The 17,201-nt window shown below is 29.3% G+C and overlaps 2 protein-coding genes across 2 annotated transcripts; one reads left to right on the top strand and one right to left on the bottom strand.

Annotated features, from left to right (window-relative positions):
• Positions 1–5,175: 5,175 nt before the first annotated feature.
• LOC112693569 (ATP-dependent RNA helicase DHX36) lies at positions 5,176–12,803 on the top strand. The gene is made up of 18 exons (XM_025568691.1): positions 5,176–5,224; positions 5,508–5,642; positions 5,715–5,899; positions 5,963–6,114; positions 6,181–6,352; positions 6,426–6,606; positions 6,700–6,892; positions 6,957–7,131; positions 7,209–7,357; positions 8,425–8,511; positions 8,588–8,799; positions 9,453–9,530; positions 9,588–9,976; positions 10,040–10,225; positions 10,287–10,618; positions 10,679–10,985; positions 11,585–11,682; positions 12,676–12,803. Exons 1-18 carry the CDS (start codon positions 5,176–5,178, stop codon positions 12,740–12,742), a joined length of 3,147 nt encoding a protein of 1,048 aa, XP_025424476.1. The 3' UTR covers positions 12,743–12,803.
• Positions 12,804–16,244: 3,441 nt separating this feature from the next.
• LOC112693540 (zinc finger BED domain-containing protein 5-like) lies at positions 16,245–17,201 on the bottom strand. The gene has a single exon (XM_025568648.1). The coding sequence runs from the start codon at positions 17,199–17,201 to the stop codon at positions 16,245–16,247; it is 957 nt and encodes a 318-aa protein (XP_025424433.1).

Here is a 17,201-nt window from a genome sequence, read left to right as displayed (position 1 = left end):
GTGAAGGTTTGAAGTCGATAGGACAAAGTGGGGGGAGCTGCGAGAAGTTATTCCCCTCCAACCTAAAAACTTTTTTTACGGGAAAAGGGTGAAGTTCCAAATTATGAAAACTTGGTTCCAAATAGTTTCAAATTAGTTCCAAAATATTGGTAAAGGTTTGAAGTCGATAGGACAAATTGGGGGGGCTGCGTGAAGTTGACCCCCCAACCGAAAATCTCTTATTTCGAGAAAATGGTGAAGTTCTAAATTATGAAAACTTGGTTCCAAATAGTTCCAAATTAGTACCAAAATATTGGTGAAGGTTTGAAGTCGATAGGACAAAGTGGGGGGAGCTGCGAGAAGTTATTCCCCTCCAACCTAAAAACTTTTTTTACGGGAAAAGGGTGAAGTTCCAAATTATGAAAACTTGGTTCCAAATAGTTTCAAATTAGTTCCAAAATATTGGTAAAGGTTTGAAGTCGATAGGACAAAGTGGGGGGGCTGCGTGAAGTTGGCCCCCCCCAACCGAAAATTTCTTATTTCGAGAAAAGGGTGAAGTTCCAAATTATAAAAAATTGGTTCCAAATAGTTCCAAATTAGTTCCAAAATATTGGTGAAGGTTTGAATTCGATAAGACAAAGTGGGGGGGCCAACTTCACGGACGTCCTTATCATAATTTATCTAGTAGGTAATAATCATTCTAAAATGGATCCAATGTGTACTTATAGGTTAAATCAAGACTGCTTAGAAAACATTTTTGGAACCGTAAGAAATCAAAAATAGAAATTGCATAGATCCTTCATACATTCAATTTAAACGAACTTTAAAGGTTATTCAAAATGTAGAAGATGTTTTACTTAGTCTTGAAAATACTCCTATAAGTGAAATTAATATACTTTTTCCAGAAAAAAATCCTTTTCAAATTACATGCCTATAAGAAATTTTAATAATTAAAAACAAATTACCTGAAAAAAATGCTATTACGTACATTTATGGTTATTTAATTGAATAATGATTAAAAGTTTATAAATGTTCAAATTGTTTAAATTTTGCACAAGCTATTTCCTTATCCAGTGAAATTTTATATTCTTATTTTAAATAATATGAAGGAAAACGTTCTTTATTATTTGGTAATAAAGAGACTACAGAAAAAAAGGAGAGATTTTTAAAAAACGATGATGGATCATTGATAACTACAGAGGAAGAATTGGCCATAAAATGGCAAGTTACTTTGACAAGCTTTTAAATTGCCAAGAGCCAAGTGAAATTTTCCCTCCCAGCCGGAACACTAGAAATGATCGACAATGCCTAAGTCCGTCTTTAGAGAAAATCAAGTACCAGATACAAAATTTAAAGAATCACAAATTACCTGGAGAGCACGAGATAGTAGCAGAATTGATAATGAATGGAGGAGAGGAACTGATTCAAAAAATATGGAAAATCATCACTCAAGTATGGGAAACAGAAGAAATACCTGAAGACTGGAAAATGGCGATAATATATCCCATACATAAGAAGGGAGATAAAAAGGACTGCAACAGTTACCGGGGAATATACAAAATATTTACTAGCTGCATTCTATCAAGGTTGAAAGAGACATCTGAAAATGTAATTGGAGAATATAAAGGTGGTTTTAGGCTAGGTCTACCGACAATTGACCAAATATTCATTGTCAGACCCTTTTTAAAAAAAATATAGGAGTTCAATAAGGAAATGCATATACTTTTTGTTGATTTCCAAAAAGTATATGATATCTTACATTGAGAAAGTCTAATTAGTACTTTGGTAAAGTTTCACTTTCCACACATACTTATAAATCTGATCAAGTCAAGTATTATGGAAACGCATGTTAAAGTAAGAGAGGAAATATAAAATCAGAATAAGTACAAGTACGGATAGGATTAAAACAAAGAGACTCTTTATCGCCTATATTATTTAATGTTGCATTGGAAAAAGTTGTAAGGGAAATGAATATGGGACAGCATGAAGGAGTAAACTTACAAGGTCATACTATAGGATTATTAGCATACGCAGATGACCTGGTACTGGTAACAGAATCACAAGAAAAACTATTTAGGCGGCTAGAAAAGTCATCAGCAAAAATAGGTTTATGCGCCAACGATAAGAAAACCAAATAAATAGTAGTTAGAAGGCAGAACAACGCAAGATTAGACCTCTCCTTAAGGATAGTTCAGTATAATTTCGATAGAGTGGATCAGTTCAAGTATCTAGGGACGATTCTAACAGAAGATAATCAAATAACAAAAGAGATAGAAGTAAGAATCCAGGCTGGAAACAAATGCTTTTTCAGTCTAGCGAATCTGTTAGGAGCTGGATCCTTGTCAAAAGAATTAAAGAAGCAATTATATACTACCTTGATAAGACCGATTGTTACATATGGAGCAAAGATTCATTTATTAGAATTAGATTCATTATACCAAAAATCGAACATCGTGGAAACAATAAGAACTAAGAGACTAAAATGGACAGGACACGCTTGGAAAAACCAAAACCCACTACTCCGTACAGTACTGGAAAAGAACCTAACAGGAAAAAGATCCATTGGAAGATCGAGAATGAGATGGGAAGATGTAGTAAAAAATGATGTGGAAGAGCTAGGAGGTGGAAATGATTGGAAGATGCGAGCAGCTAATCGAGATGGATGGAAGGCTGGATGTATTCTGGGATTGTCCTAGAGACCGTTAACACTCAAAAAAAAAAATTTTTTTTTGGTAATCTAATGATGCTCAATTCTACTTTTTATAGTTCGCAGACGTTTCACCTCTGCCGTTTCGTCCCCGTAAAAAAAAACGAGTCCATGGACTTTTCGTCCCCGTCTATTACTAAGATAGGACATTTAGCCCCCGGGAGTTATATAGATTTATTTATACCTAACCATAGGACGTTTGTCCCCTGGTTGGGTAAGGTTATTACGTTCTAAATTAATTAACTCGAAAAAATAATATAGGTAAGTAAACTAACAAGTAAACAATTTTACGAACGTCTTTTATATCTCCATGACATATCGATAGATATTGATCTTAATCGAAGGTCTTCTTATCGACTGATGATATTGCTCGACTAGTTGTTAGACAGTGGAAAAATGTTATTAACTTTTCCTATTTGTATTGTACAGATTAAATAATATTTTATACCTGCCCTGGATACTGTAATAATATATTACACAGAGCACACTACGCAGTACTAGTTTGTCAGTGTAATTGTGCATACGTCAGTGAATTATAGAATTGTTAACCACGAAAAAAATGAAATTATAAATTTGCCCGAAAAAATCATTACGAAGATAAAATAAAACAAAATTGTATTGAATTTAAATATAGTAATGATAATGATATTTTATATTTTTTGTAAAGAATAAGTAATCTAATATAAATAATTGTGTATAAATAAATCTATATAATACCTGGGAGCTAAATGTCCTATCTTAACAATAGACAGGGACGAAACGGGGGAGGCAAAACATCCGCGAACGACTTTTTATCAATATATTTTTTCAAATTGATCAAATTAGCTCCTCGACCCAACTTAAGTAAGAGAATTAATTTTAAATACAATTTTTTTCTATCATCTATCAGATAATTTTCCTAAAGAATTTTTAACTAACCTATTCTTAAGATTTCAAATATCCAACTCATTAAATAGGTCCAAAAAGGAATTTCAAGCATTACATACTGGAAAAAAGAACAGTAAAGTTCAAATTCTTTCAAATTAACAAGTATCAAATTTTAAAAAAAAAACTTGCTGTTGATATTAATCTATTTTTGTTTATGGGAATAATGTTTCAGTATGCCAAGTTCTTTTCAGGATTAAATAATTATCTAGTGTATGTTAATAAAATTGTTGTTATTTTATCCGCTTGTAGCGGTGTAGGACATTTGCAATCGAAAAATCAGTTTTATGGCTGTTTATCATCGACCATTGCAATGGGTATCATTTAATGGTCATTATAAAAACAGCAGTAAAATTATTAAACATGTTGGCCGTCAATTGTAAACTCTATTGCAATTGTATTTTTAAATGCTTCTATTATACATATATTTATATATTTATATTTTGCATTACAAGTTACATTATAGTCAGTGGCGGTTTTTATGTTTTTTTTTTTTGGAGGGGGGTAATCCTTTGATATTATCTTATAATATATTAAAACCATTAATAATTTATTACTTAAAATTTAAATCTTATAGAAGCGAAAAAACATAACATACAATTTTAATCTCGAGTGTATCGAACAAATAATATATTTGACTCTTGGACCCCCCACCCATAAAACCACCACTGATTATAGTTATCCTACAAATATAAGTTAAATAACAGTATTACACCATTTATTCGTCCTGAAGTAAGTTTTTTTTATAAAATATTATCAATATAATTATTTTTGAATAATTTTTTAAATAATAATTTAGAAAATTTTAAAAATAATAATTTTCTAAATAATTTTTGAAGAGTTAGTAGTATGTATGTAGTAGTATGAACTCGGTTGGTTCATTTTAAAATTCTTTAGTGTTAGTGACGCTGAAACATTTTTTTTTTTGTGTTGTATAATTTATTGTTTTTGGTGACATTGTTGATAGTATCATTTGTATTATTATCGTATCCAACATGCAATTAATAGTTGATAGTGTTGCTTATAATAGCTTTTCGCCGAGAAAATAAATATCCGCGAGCACAGTAGATCGGAGAGAATGAACTGTTGCGATTTGCGTTTCTCGTGCTTTCCGTGCATAGACATAATATATTATGTCTATGTTTCCGTGCGCCAGAACCACGGTAAACGAGTAATAGTCAAATAGTTGCGTTCTGTTTATCAATTTTTTTTTTCATTCCGGTGTAGTGGTCATACCGACGACGATCGATAGTCGCCTCCGTCACCAACGCCGACGATCGCTCCGGTAAATGCCGATAACGACCGAATAATAAATGTAATATTTATGATAATATTATAAATAAATAGTTGATAACATGTTGTATTGTTTTAAATTTGTTTTTTTACACTTTAACAATGTATTTTCCATTACCTAGGAAATTATGTTTGTTTGACCATTACTTTTAGAATTTAATTCGATATAATATATTATTACTGTTTGATGAGTAGTGAAAGTTTTCAAGTTTCGTGAGAATTATCTTGAAGATATTTTTTTTCCAAGTACAGTTCTCCAACATTGAAGCATCATGCCACCCGTTAAACCTTTCAGACTAACAAAGCAAACCGGACCTAAAGGTAAATTTATGGTAGTTTGAATTCTTAGCTTAGTGTGACCTAAAATCATGTCAGTTATTTTGAATAGATTTTCGCGTTGAAATTAAAAAAACCTGTTTGTACTGAAAATCTATTGATGTCAATAAAGAGTTATGTTTTCACTAAAAATTAAAAATATTTCATGATGTGTTTAATAGTTATTCACTTATTCACATAAATTCTTTGTTTATGTACTCAAAATATATCTTTTAAAAATTTCAATTTTTTTTTATGATAATAAAGTTATATTGATGTATACTTTCAGATAAAAATAAAGGACCTAGACAGTCATCTAAAAAAAATCATTTTGATGATGATTTGCATGTAGACAATTATGGACCTTCAAATTCGAATGATAGACCGAAATCTCATCCCCCTCATTTGAAAGGACGAGAAATTGGTAATATATATATATATATATATATGTATGTTTTATTTATTTTTATCAAATTATATACATATTTGATTTCAGGCTTATGGCATGCTCGTAAACAAGCAAGTATGAGAGAAGATGAAGAAATGCTGGATATGGCTCGACCTAAAGTGAAACCACCTTCTCATTTAAAAGGCCGTGAACTAGATCTCTGGCATAAAGAGCAAAATCGATTGTGGCAGAAAACAAAAAAAAAAGAACAACAAAAAGAATCAGGAAAATGTGTAATTTTGTTTTAAAAAAAAATTGTTAATGTTGAAATTTTAATTATAATTTTTTTTTTATAGTTCATCAAGTTAAGAATTGATGGAATTGATTATATAGAAGAAAAATGTAATAAAATAGAAGAAGAAATGCCAATTCCTGATGAAAACATTAAATCTAAGTCTTATACAATGTCAAATTCAAAAGTAGATATTAAAGATTACAATAGTCATAAGTAAGTTAATTCTAATGGCTTATTAAAGGATTTATACATTTTATTAAATATGTTTTAATCTTGAAGTTTCAGAGCTCTTAACCTTCTGACTTTGAAAGATGAAGATGTAGATGAAAATGCAGAGTATATAATGGATAGATATAAAAAACTTGAAGATTCAAATTTCAAAAGAAAATTTTTGGATAACATAACTGGGTCTATAGAAGAAAATCTTGTTGCTTCTCTTCAAAGTAATATGGTATGTCTAGGTTATTCACATAAAAAAAAAAAAAAAAAACAATATTCTTGAATTTTTTTAAAATTATTTTTAGAAACTTCAAAATGATCCTACAAAAAATGCATTTTTGAAAAATGAACTTGAAGCCAAAAGTAAAAATCCAAGGTACAGATCTATGTGTGCAATTAGAAAAAAACTACCATCTTATAGCAAAAAAGATGAAATTTTAGAATTAATTAGAAATAATCAAGTTATTTTGATAAGTGGTGAAACAGGCAAGTAATATTTTTATAAATTATAATTATTACAATATTATTAGGTATATTATTTCTTTAATGGTTTAATTTATTTAAAATAATTTCAAATAGGTTGTGGTAAAACTACACAAATGGCACAATTCATTCTTGATGATGCCATTATGTCAGGTTGTGGTTCAACATGTAGAATCGTTTGTACCCAACCAAGAAGAATCAGTGCTATATCAGTGGCAGAACGTGTTGCTGATGAAAGGGCTGAACGCATAGGAGAAGGAAGTGTTGGTTATCAAATAAGGCTGGAAAGGTAATAAAAAGTGATTATAAATATATTCAATACAAGCTAAATTATATAATTTGTTATATTTAAGAAAATTGGGACGCGAATATGGATCTATTTTGTTTTGTACCACTGGAATTCTACTACAACACATTCAAAGAGATTCCGCTTTGAATTATTATTCTCATATAATTATTGATGAAATACATGAACGTGATACTATTAGTGATTTCACATTAACTATTCTCAAAAGCATCATACCTGTTGTAATTATATACATATAGAAATTAGTTTAGTTATATTATTTTTTTTAATAATATTTTTAACTTTTTATATATTTTAGAGACCAGATATCAAAATTATACTAATGAGTGCAACATTAAATGCAGCAGCTTTTTCTAAATACTACAATGATTGCCCATCTTTGAACATACCAGGATTCACATATCCAGTTGAAGAAGTCTATCTTGAAGATATTTATTCATTAAATAGGTTTGCACATTGTATTAGTGCTCTTGATACCCGGGTACCCGGGTATCCGGGTTTTACGGGTACTACCCGATTTACAACATTTCGGGTACCCCTTACGAATTAGGTGCCCGTTATGAATCGGGTACCCGTTATGGTTTGTATACTCATTATTAGAGCTGGGATTTGTATGTAAGTACATATATTTTCTAAAACATGATAAATTTTGTTATCTTTTTTTTTTTTTTGTTGCACAGATAAATAACTGCTATAAATAAATATTATTTTAAACAACTTTACAACAATTTACTGTTTACTTTTACATTACTGTAAATTAGTAGCTATATGAATATAAAAACAGCATAGTTAACAAAACTTTTCAAACACCTATCAATATAATTATTCAATTATTATAATTTTTGTATAGTTGTATATTTTAAGTTTAAAGCGTAACAATGAAACTATGAATATATTACACGTCACCAATAGTATCACAAATTTCTTCTTTTTTTTTGGCCCTAGGGGTGGGTTTGAACGCTTCCTCCCCCCCGTATGTATGTCACTGACTGTGATTATTCATTATTATCTACGTATATATACACATAAAAGGTAACGAATATGGCCACTATATCCGTTATCTGTAAGATTTAAATATATGCTTTATAATAGCTTTTAACATGTTATTCGACATTAGACTTGAACAAACTTATTATTGAAATATAATATCACTAATAACGCTCACATAAAATATTAAAGATTTATTTTTAAAACGTAATTTTATTAATTTAAAAGAGGAAATAATTTAATATTTTTTATTCGAATAATTATGTAATGTATAATTTAATACTGATTACCTCTTAGCTAAACCGTTTAAGTAAATCAAAAACCATCGGGTACCCAAACATTTTAGATAATGGGTACCTACTACCAGAAAACGTTGACTACTCACAAATTCGGGTATTACCCGGATAAACAGGTATCCGGAGGGTTTCTGGGTACCCGGGTATTACCCACATCAAATCAAGAGCACTACATTATATTTCTAATAATTTCTTATATCGAGTTTTTCAAATATTATTTATTGAAAACAGGTTCAGATATTTTCCTAAAAAAATTTTGAGACCACGCAAATTAAAACCTGGCGATCCATTTCTTGAATTTGTAGTTCCTTATGTTAAGTAAGTATATTATTGAAAATATTTTTGAATGTTCATGTAACATAATTTCAAATAATAATAACTAAACTTTTTGTAGTGAACTGAGAAGATCTAAAAGATATCATTCTGCAATATTGAATTTGTTGGAAAATCCAGCATCTGAAGATACGGATTATGAATTGATATTAGAACTTATAAATTACATTTGTAATAATAAAGATGATGGAGCAATACTTGTGTTTCTTTCTGGATGGGATCAAATATCTAAAATGACTAAAATTCTTAAAGACAAAGGCTTTGGAAATACATGTAATGTATAATTTGTGATTAAAAAAAAAAAAAAAATTAACTGTGTTAAATAAGTAGGGTTAAACATTTAATGAGTAGTAGTTGATACTCAAATATTTATTCAGATTTTTTTAGCAATTTTGATGTCGGTTTTTAAATATTTTGATTTTTAAATAATTATATTTCCATGTAGACTTAAAGAATGAATATTGGTTAAAGTTTTTAGTTGAAATATTGATAATTATTAGTTTAAAAATAACTATTTAAACTTGTGTGATTTTAAGTTTTAATAAATTTGAAATCTTTATTACTAATTTTTTACTGAACCTGAGTACATTAGACTTAACTATTTGTTAAATTTTAGTACTTTTTACATAAATATATAACTAAATGTATATATTTTTCTCAAATTAAAATTCATAATTGAATTAGCTTTTTAAACCTTTTTCTTATTTTCGTTTTTATTTTAAATGTATAATTTAAAAAAAAAAAAAAAATTCAAAATATTCAAAATTATTATTAATACTTCACACTGGTTTAAAGCTCTGATTTCAAAGAATTATTCAATTAACATGAAATTTTAAATTTATAGTTCATTAATTTTATTTGTAATTATAAAAAAAAGAAAAAAATTCAATTTTGTAATTTATTGATTTACATTTTTTTTTTTTCAGCTCGCTACATACTTATTCCTTTGCATTCCATGTTACCAACTGTATCTCAAAAATCTGTTTTTGAATCACCACCATCAGGTAAGCTAAAATGGTTTTATTAATTAAATACAAGTTGGTATAATATTAGTTTTACAGGTGTTCGTAAGATTATACTATCTACAAACATTGCAGAAACTTCAGTTACTATAGATGATGTAGTTTATGTTATTAATAATGGCCGTATGAAGTTAAAAGGATTTGATGCAGAAAATAATATTGGGACTCTAAAAGAAGAATGGGTGAGTTTGGCCAATGCAAGACAACGTCGTGGTCGAGCAGGCCGTGTAAGGTCTGGTATTTGCTACCATTTGTATACAAAAGGACGTGAAAATTCATTTGATGATTATGTACTACCTGAGATGATGAGAACAAGTTTAGAAGAAGTAATACTTCAAGCTAAAATTTTACAAGTTGGAATGGTTACTCCATTTTTAGAGAAAGTTATGAATCCACCTGAAACTAAAGCTCTTGAAGTGGCTTTAAAAGTATGTTTTGATTTATTTTATATTAATTATATTTTTACTTTAATAATTTTGGTTATTTTCTAGTTATTAATTGACCTGAATGCTTTGGATGAAAAAGAAAATCTTACTCCATTGGGCTTTCATTTAGCAAAATTACCAATTGGTCCTCTTGAAGGCAAAATGATTATTCTAGGTACAATGTTTAGTTGCTTAAGTCCAATAATGACCATTGCTGCCAGTTTAAATTTTAAAGATCCATTTGTTATGCCGGTGAGTAAATCGATATTATTATTTATTTTTATTTTAATACTTAAAATCTTGAATTTTATAGACAAATAAGGAATACCAATGCCGCGATGTAAAAAAAGAAATGGATGAAGGTCACCTAAGTGATCATCTCATGGTCACTAGAGCAATGAGTAAATTTTTACAAGCTAAACAAGAAAACAGGGCTTGGGAATTTTGCAGAGAAAATTGTTTGATGTACAATACTATGAATATGTTACATGATTTAAAGTCTCAATATGCCAAGTATTTATGTGATCTGGGATTTATAAAAAGTTCCAACTATTCAGATCCTGAGTATAACCAAAACTCAAGCAATGTTAAGCTTTTGAAGTGTGTTTTAGTTGCTGGTTTATGTCCCAATATTGCTGTTTGCAAGTAAGTATTATTTTATATTTAAATTAATCATGTAAATTAATTCTTTTTTAATTTTTTAAGTTCCAAAGTTAAAGCAAACGGTCGAAAGTTATCAAAATTTGTGACTGCCGAAGATGGAAAAGTTGAAATTCATCCAAAATCTGTGAACTCTATTGATAATTACTACATTAGTCCTTTATTATTATACCACACTAAACTAAAGACTACTTCAATATATTTACATGACACAACTATGGTTTACCCATTTCCAGTAGTATTTTTTGCCAAAAGCCTCAAAATAACTGGCGAAAAAACTGATCATATTTCATTTAGTCTTAATTCACAAGTAAATTTCACGTGTTCAGCTAGAACAGCAAATCTTATTAAGGTGATTATAATTAATATTATATTTTATACATTTAAAACCATTTAAACACTTGGTTATAAATATATTTGGACCATAATTTGCTCGAATACAATTTTAAATTCTTTTAAATATCTTGATATTCATGAATATTGATTACTTTCATTTTAAAATTTGTTCTAAAATTTGAGCCACTGCAATTTGACTTTTATGTTACTGTTGATTATTAAATGATTTATTTTTAATTTTGAGTAAATCCAATACAAACATTGCTTATGAACATTGTGTTATATTGATTAAATTAATTTTGTTTTAATTATTTTCAACATTTCATGAGGTCTTTATATTTTGTTGGATTGTTAGTCTTATAATTATGTTATTTCAAATTTATAATATTGCTTTACTTCATTATTCAGTCATTAATACAACTTTAAAGTTTTAATATGTATTTTTAGTATAAAAACGCGTGTAAACTTAATTTTGTCAATTAATATGTAATAGTATAAATTTAGAAATTAAATATAAAAATCATTATACCTTACTAAATGTTTAGATGTATATTATTATTATTTTTTTATAGTTATTTCTAAGATAAATTTATTCTTCTGGTTTATGATTTTTAGCTCGTAAGAAATAGATTGAAATGGTTGATTGATTATCTAATGTCACACCCCGAAGAAATAAGTTTCAATTCAAATTCAGCTAGTGGAAAAGCACTAAGGTATGTATTAAATTAGTTATATTTATTTAATAATGTTTTACATTTCAATATTTATTATTATTTAATATTAGTGAAAAAATATTTATAAAATTAATATTATTTTAAATATTTGTAACGATAATAAATGCATTTATAAATGTATTATAATTATTTAAAACCATCTTATCTGACAAACATTTTTTGCCTGTAAAGAATTTGTATAAAATTAAGCTTTAAATTGTTACTTCTGAAAATAATTATGTATATTTTATTGAACATCATTCTTATTATATTCTTTATTGAATGAAAAAAATGTATTGAACTTGTCATTAGAATTTATGCTAATTGCTTATTTTATCTTTTAAATTAAGACTATTATTTTTCATTGATTATGATTCTTATTATGACATTTAAGTTGGATAATTTCAATTGAATTGACATTACATTTTTGTCTCTTTACTTGTGCTTATAGTAAATTGTCTCAATTGATGTAGCAGTTGTAGTATACAAGATAATAGATGATTGATCTGCTATATGAACTAATTGTAGTTTTTAGTACATATTTTAAGTGCCTATTAGTGCTGAGCCTATTTATTAATATTATTTTATTCCTCGTATGTTAATGTTAAACGTAAGTTGTTCCTCTTTTGACTTCTTAGGGTTGGATTAATGTAAAATATAGAAATTGATATTTAGGTATTTTTATAGGCAACGTTTGAAAATCCCATGATGGTAATCTTAATATATTTTTTATTCCATCATTATATTTTATCAAGTATACCGAAGTGTAATATCAGGTTGTAAGTTTTCATTAAAAAAAAAAAAAAAAAAACAAAATATGATATAATATCAATGAACAAATATTATAATTATTTTCAGTAATGTTCCCTAGGCACTACTTGATTTTGATTTTCTTCAATTTCTTTCAAACTTTTTTTCTATTATTTTTTATAACATGATTTTGTAAGTTTTACTTGTTATTTTGTTAATTGTTTATTATAATTATTTTTTCAGGCTTGTTGTTGATCTCGTATCTGCAGAAGAACATCCTGGTGTTTTACAATTCTCTTCATATTATTAATTTTTATTAATTTAAAAATAAAAATAATTTTCCACCATAAAATAGTGTGTGATTTATTAAAAAAAACTATTGTTGAAATATGTACGTGAACTTTTTTTTTTATACTATTGTGAATAAATGTTATATAATTGATATGATAAATTATTTATTTAACTGTCATGATTAACTACCCTAATTTTAAGTTATTAGATATTTGTTTTTATCCAATTTTAAATGAATACGTAGTAAGATGAAAAAGTTCTCAGAATTTATTTATAGAAAAAAAATTATTTTATTTATCACAATTATGATTATTGTAATTAAAATTATACGTAATTTACCATCTGTAAGTATAATAAATTACATTAGTTTCATGTTAACCGTTAACGAATCTTTACGAAAGACAATTTACCATAGACCTATGAACTATGTTTATGTAAAACAAAAACTTGTTAAAGTGGGTATACATTGGAATTGTGTAAAAAAATCTAAAAACAATGAAAATAATTGTCAAGGAAGTATTACAACTGATGTCAATATTAAAGTTATTGTTTCTATAACTGACCATAATCCTAATGCCTGCCCAGTTGAAGTAGAGGTAATAAAATCATGATCATCAATGAAAAATAATGCAAAAAAAAATTCTGAACCACCTTCTATTATATTTTCCAAAACCGTAATAAATTTATCTAACGAAGCAAAATTGTTAATGCCTGCAGCAGCGTAAAAAGAAGTTTAAGAAGAGTTAAAAATGCATCTTATCCACCCTTAGTAACAGTAAATGAGTAGAAAGTTATTGGTATATGGGCAACAACAGGAGGTGAAAATCCTCAGCCATTTTTATTATTCGACAATGAAAATAATGAAAATAAAATTATAATTTTTTCATCTCCTGAAAGTCTGCAAATATTAAAAACGTCAACATATTGGTACATGGATGGAACATTTTCAACTGCGCCTACAGGCTTTAATCAAGTTTATATTATTCATGGTAAAATGGGCTCGACAACAATTCCTTTGGTGTATATACTTCTTCAAAATAAAACAAAACAAATTTATACCGAAATGCTTTCTGTTATTTGTGAAAAATGTCCAAAACGTGAATTGGTACAAATAACAATAGACTGAAAAAGCTGTCATTCTTGCAATTGAAAAAGTACTACCAAAATTAAAAATTCACTGATGCTATTTTCACCTGTGTCATTCAGTATGGCGCAAAATCCAAGAGTGTGGGCTAGTCAAAAAATATAAAGAAGACAAACAATTTCAACAAGATATTACAATGATAACTGGTCTTGCATTTTTACCAGTCAATTATGTCAAAAAAGGTATGTATACCTATGAGTAATATAACTTTTTTGGTTCACAAATAGTTAAATGTAGATTGTGGTTGTGTTTTAGGTATGGAAATTTTATATGAAAAATTTCATAACCAAGATGCTGATCAAATTCTTACGTACTTTGATACAACTTATGTTAACGGTCATTATAGAAATAAAAAAAACATTTTTTTTTTTTTTTTTAATTTTAAACGTAATACACAATCTGTATCGACTAGACACAATAAGCATATATGAGGAGAGTTACAAAAAGATTGACATGGAGATTTGATGAAAGAAGCCACCCATCGATGGCACTTTCTATGGATTTTTTTTAATAATTTTTTTTTTTTAATTTTTATTTTTTTTTAAAGCTTAACTTAAGAGATCACGGCACCATTTACGCTTCAGGTGTCTAGGGGGATTACCAGATATGGAAGGAGTAGATAAGTTTTTTATTAGCTCTTTAGGGTGATTAATTAGTTTGGAGTAGAATCTTTTATAATACATTTTGGCTTCGTTAATTGTTTTGAGTTGGTGTCAGTATGAAGGGTGTGATTAGACACGTAGGGTGGTGCGTTCATTATTTTTCGGAGAGCGATATTTTGAAATGTTTGAATCTTCAGTATGTTAGACTTTTTAGCGTTTCCCCAGAGTTGGAGTCCGTATGCCCAAATGGGTTTGAGAAGTGTTTTGTAGATCAGAATTTTGGTTTTAATGGGGGTATAGTTATTGCTTATTAAGGGTTTGAGGATACGAAGACGATGATTTAGTGCTAATCTTTTGATTTTGATGTGATGAGCCCATGTTAACCTTTGGTCGAGAGTGATCCCGAGATATTTGATCTTTGGAGAGAAAGGGATAGGAATACCGTATAGAAAATCTGTGGGACAGGAAGCATGTTTGAGGGTGAAGGTAGTATGTATAGATTTGCTTTGGCTTACTTTGAATCACCAGTTAGTAAACCATTTTTCCATGTAGTTAAGGTGAGTTTGGAGATTGTATGATGCTATGAGTGAGTCATTGGCAATAGATATTATTGCTTTGTCGTCAGCGTAGTCTGCTACGGATGTATTGGAGGTAGTTGGTTGATCAGAAGCGAAGATATTGTACAGAATAGGAGACAAAATGCCCCCTTGGGGAACACCAGCCTTGATAACTGCTACGTCAGATAACGCAGAACTGTAGCGTATTTGAAAATGGCGATCAGTTAGATAGGATTTAATAAGTAGTAGGTGGGAGGCATAAATTTCTTAAGTTTATACAAAAGCCCGTCATGCTATAAGCGGTCGAAAGCTTGTGAGATGTCTAGGAACACGCAATTGCAGAACAGTTTTTTTTCCAGGGAATACGAAATGGAGTCTACGACTCTGTGTATTTGATGAATAGTCGAGTGAGAAGCGCGAAACCCAAATTGGGTGTTTGGAAGAATATTTTTGTCAGTAATTATCGGGAGGATTCGTTTCAGAATTAACCGTTCCATTATTTTTCCGAAAAGAGGGAGAAGGCTGATTGGACGGTGTGATGAAGGTAGGTAGGTCAGGTGGTTTGTTTGGTTTTGGAAATAAGATTATAGTTGCGAATTTCCAAAGTAGTGGAAAATAGGAAAATCTGAGTGAGGCATTAAATATATGAGTGATGTGAACTATGGCTCTAGTTGGAAGGGATCTGGCTACTTTCGCAGTAATGCAATCGTAGCCTGGTGATTTTTTTAGAGCATATTTTTGTATAGCATATTTTACATCATTAGGTGTAAATGACTTGACTGGGAGAGACACTGGAAGGGGGGGTGTTTAAGAACGTTTCGACTTGATTCATGTTTTCAACGTCTATGATATCAGCGTGTGGTTGAAAGGTATTAGCAAGATGATCCTTAAAAAGTTCAGCTTTTTCGATATCCGAAGTAGCTAAGCTACCATCTGGTTTTTTAATAGGGAGATTTGGAAATTTACAGCGAAGTATTTGTTTTGTTTCTCTCTATAGGCTACCGTCTAAGGAAGTGAATTTCATTAATTGATTTTGCCATATGTTTGACTTAAATTCAGTGAGCAGTTTTTTTTAGTGAATTAGCTAGTTTATTGTAATTAAGTTTATGGGAAGGTAAGCGCGTGCGTTGGTATAGAGCTCTTGCTCTTCTTTTTTCTACAATTTTATTACGTATATATTCAGGAAGTGAGCTTGGAGAAGGAGGTGCTGGCATTGTATTAGTAGCCGACCATGCTGCGGTTTGTATTATGTTTGTAAGATTGAGGACCGCTAGGTCTATATATAACAACTTTTATACATACTTCAAGTACATTTTTAAGTTCAGATGGCAGCGTTTTTGCTGCTAAAGCTTGTCGGTGTATTACACAATAAGAACCGATTATTGACGGGTTTTTATTTTTTGCTAGGCTTACAAAACCCGATCTTGACCCTAGCATTGCAGGAGCACCATCCGTACAGACACCTACAACATTTTTCCAAGACAAACCATTTTGATCAAAAAATATGTCAATGGTAGATAAAACGTCGCTGCCTTTTGAGGTGGAATTTAAAGCCTGGGAAAATAGAAGTTCTGCGATGGGCTGTTCATTTATAAAACGGCAGTAAACTAATAGCTGGCAACAATTGGCCACATCAGTTGATTCATCACATTGGATTGCAAAGAATACGGAATGTTTTAATTTATGAATCAACTGATTTTTAATGTCCAAAGCTAATTCATCTATACGTCGTTTCACTGTATTATCTGAAAGAGATATTTGAGCTATTTTCCTTTTGTTTTCTTCACCAAGTACTATTTCAACAGCTTTAAGTATGCTAGGTTTAATTAATGTTTCACCTAAGGTATGGGGTTTCTTTTGCTGAGCCACCATGAAGGCGATATGATATGAAGCTTCAACATTTTTTTTATTATTCTGTTGAAACTCTCCGGTATGGTCAATTTTAATTTTACTTAAAGAATTTTTTTTAGCAACAAAAAACTCTTTAGGTTTTCCTTTTAGCATCGGATGAGCTGTGGTTAAATGTCGTTCTAGTCGACTAGGTCGGAGGGCATCGTTACTTAATACAATGTGACAAATAACACACTGAGGCTTTTGGACACCATCTTTTTCAATAAACGTAAAACCAAATTTGACATAATCATCGATATATGTTCTTATTTTCGGAGGAGCCAT

The sequence above is a fragment of the Sipha flava genome, unplaced genomic scaffold (genome assembly GCF_003268045.1).
Source record: "Sipha flava isolate LNK unplaced genomic scaffold, YSA_version1 88_pilon_pilon, whole genome shotgun sequence".
In the NCBI taxonomy this organism is placed as follows: Eukaryota; Metazoa; Arthropoda; class Insecta; order Hemiptera; family Aphididae; genus Sipha; species Sipha flava.
This window is presented reverse-complemented; position numbering and strand designations above follow the sequence as displayed.

Bases quoted from the DNA above. Each gene is read 5' to 3' on its own strand.
- LOC112693569 (XM_025568691.1), top strand. From the start codon at position 5,176: ATGCCACCCGTTAAACCTTTCAGACTAACAAAGCAAACCGGACCTAAA. The intron at 5,225-5,507 runs GTAAATTTATGG...GTATACTTTCAG, and splicing joins AAAGCAAACCGGACCTAAAG to ATAAAAATAAAGGACCTAGA. The intron at 5,900-5,962 runs GTAATTTTGTTT...TTTTTTTTATAG, and splicing joins AAAAAGAATCAGGAAAATGT to TTCATCAAGTTAAGAATTGA.
- LOC112693540 (XM_025568648.1), bottom strand. From the start codon at position 17,201: ATGGCTCCTCCGAAAATAAGAACATATATCGATGATTATGTCAAATTT.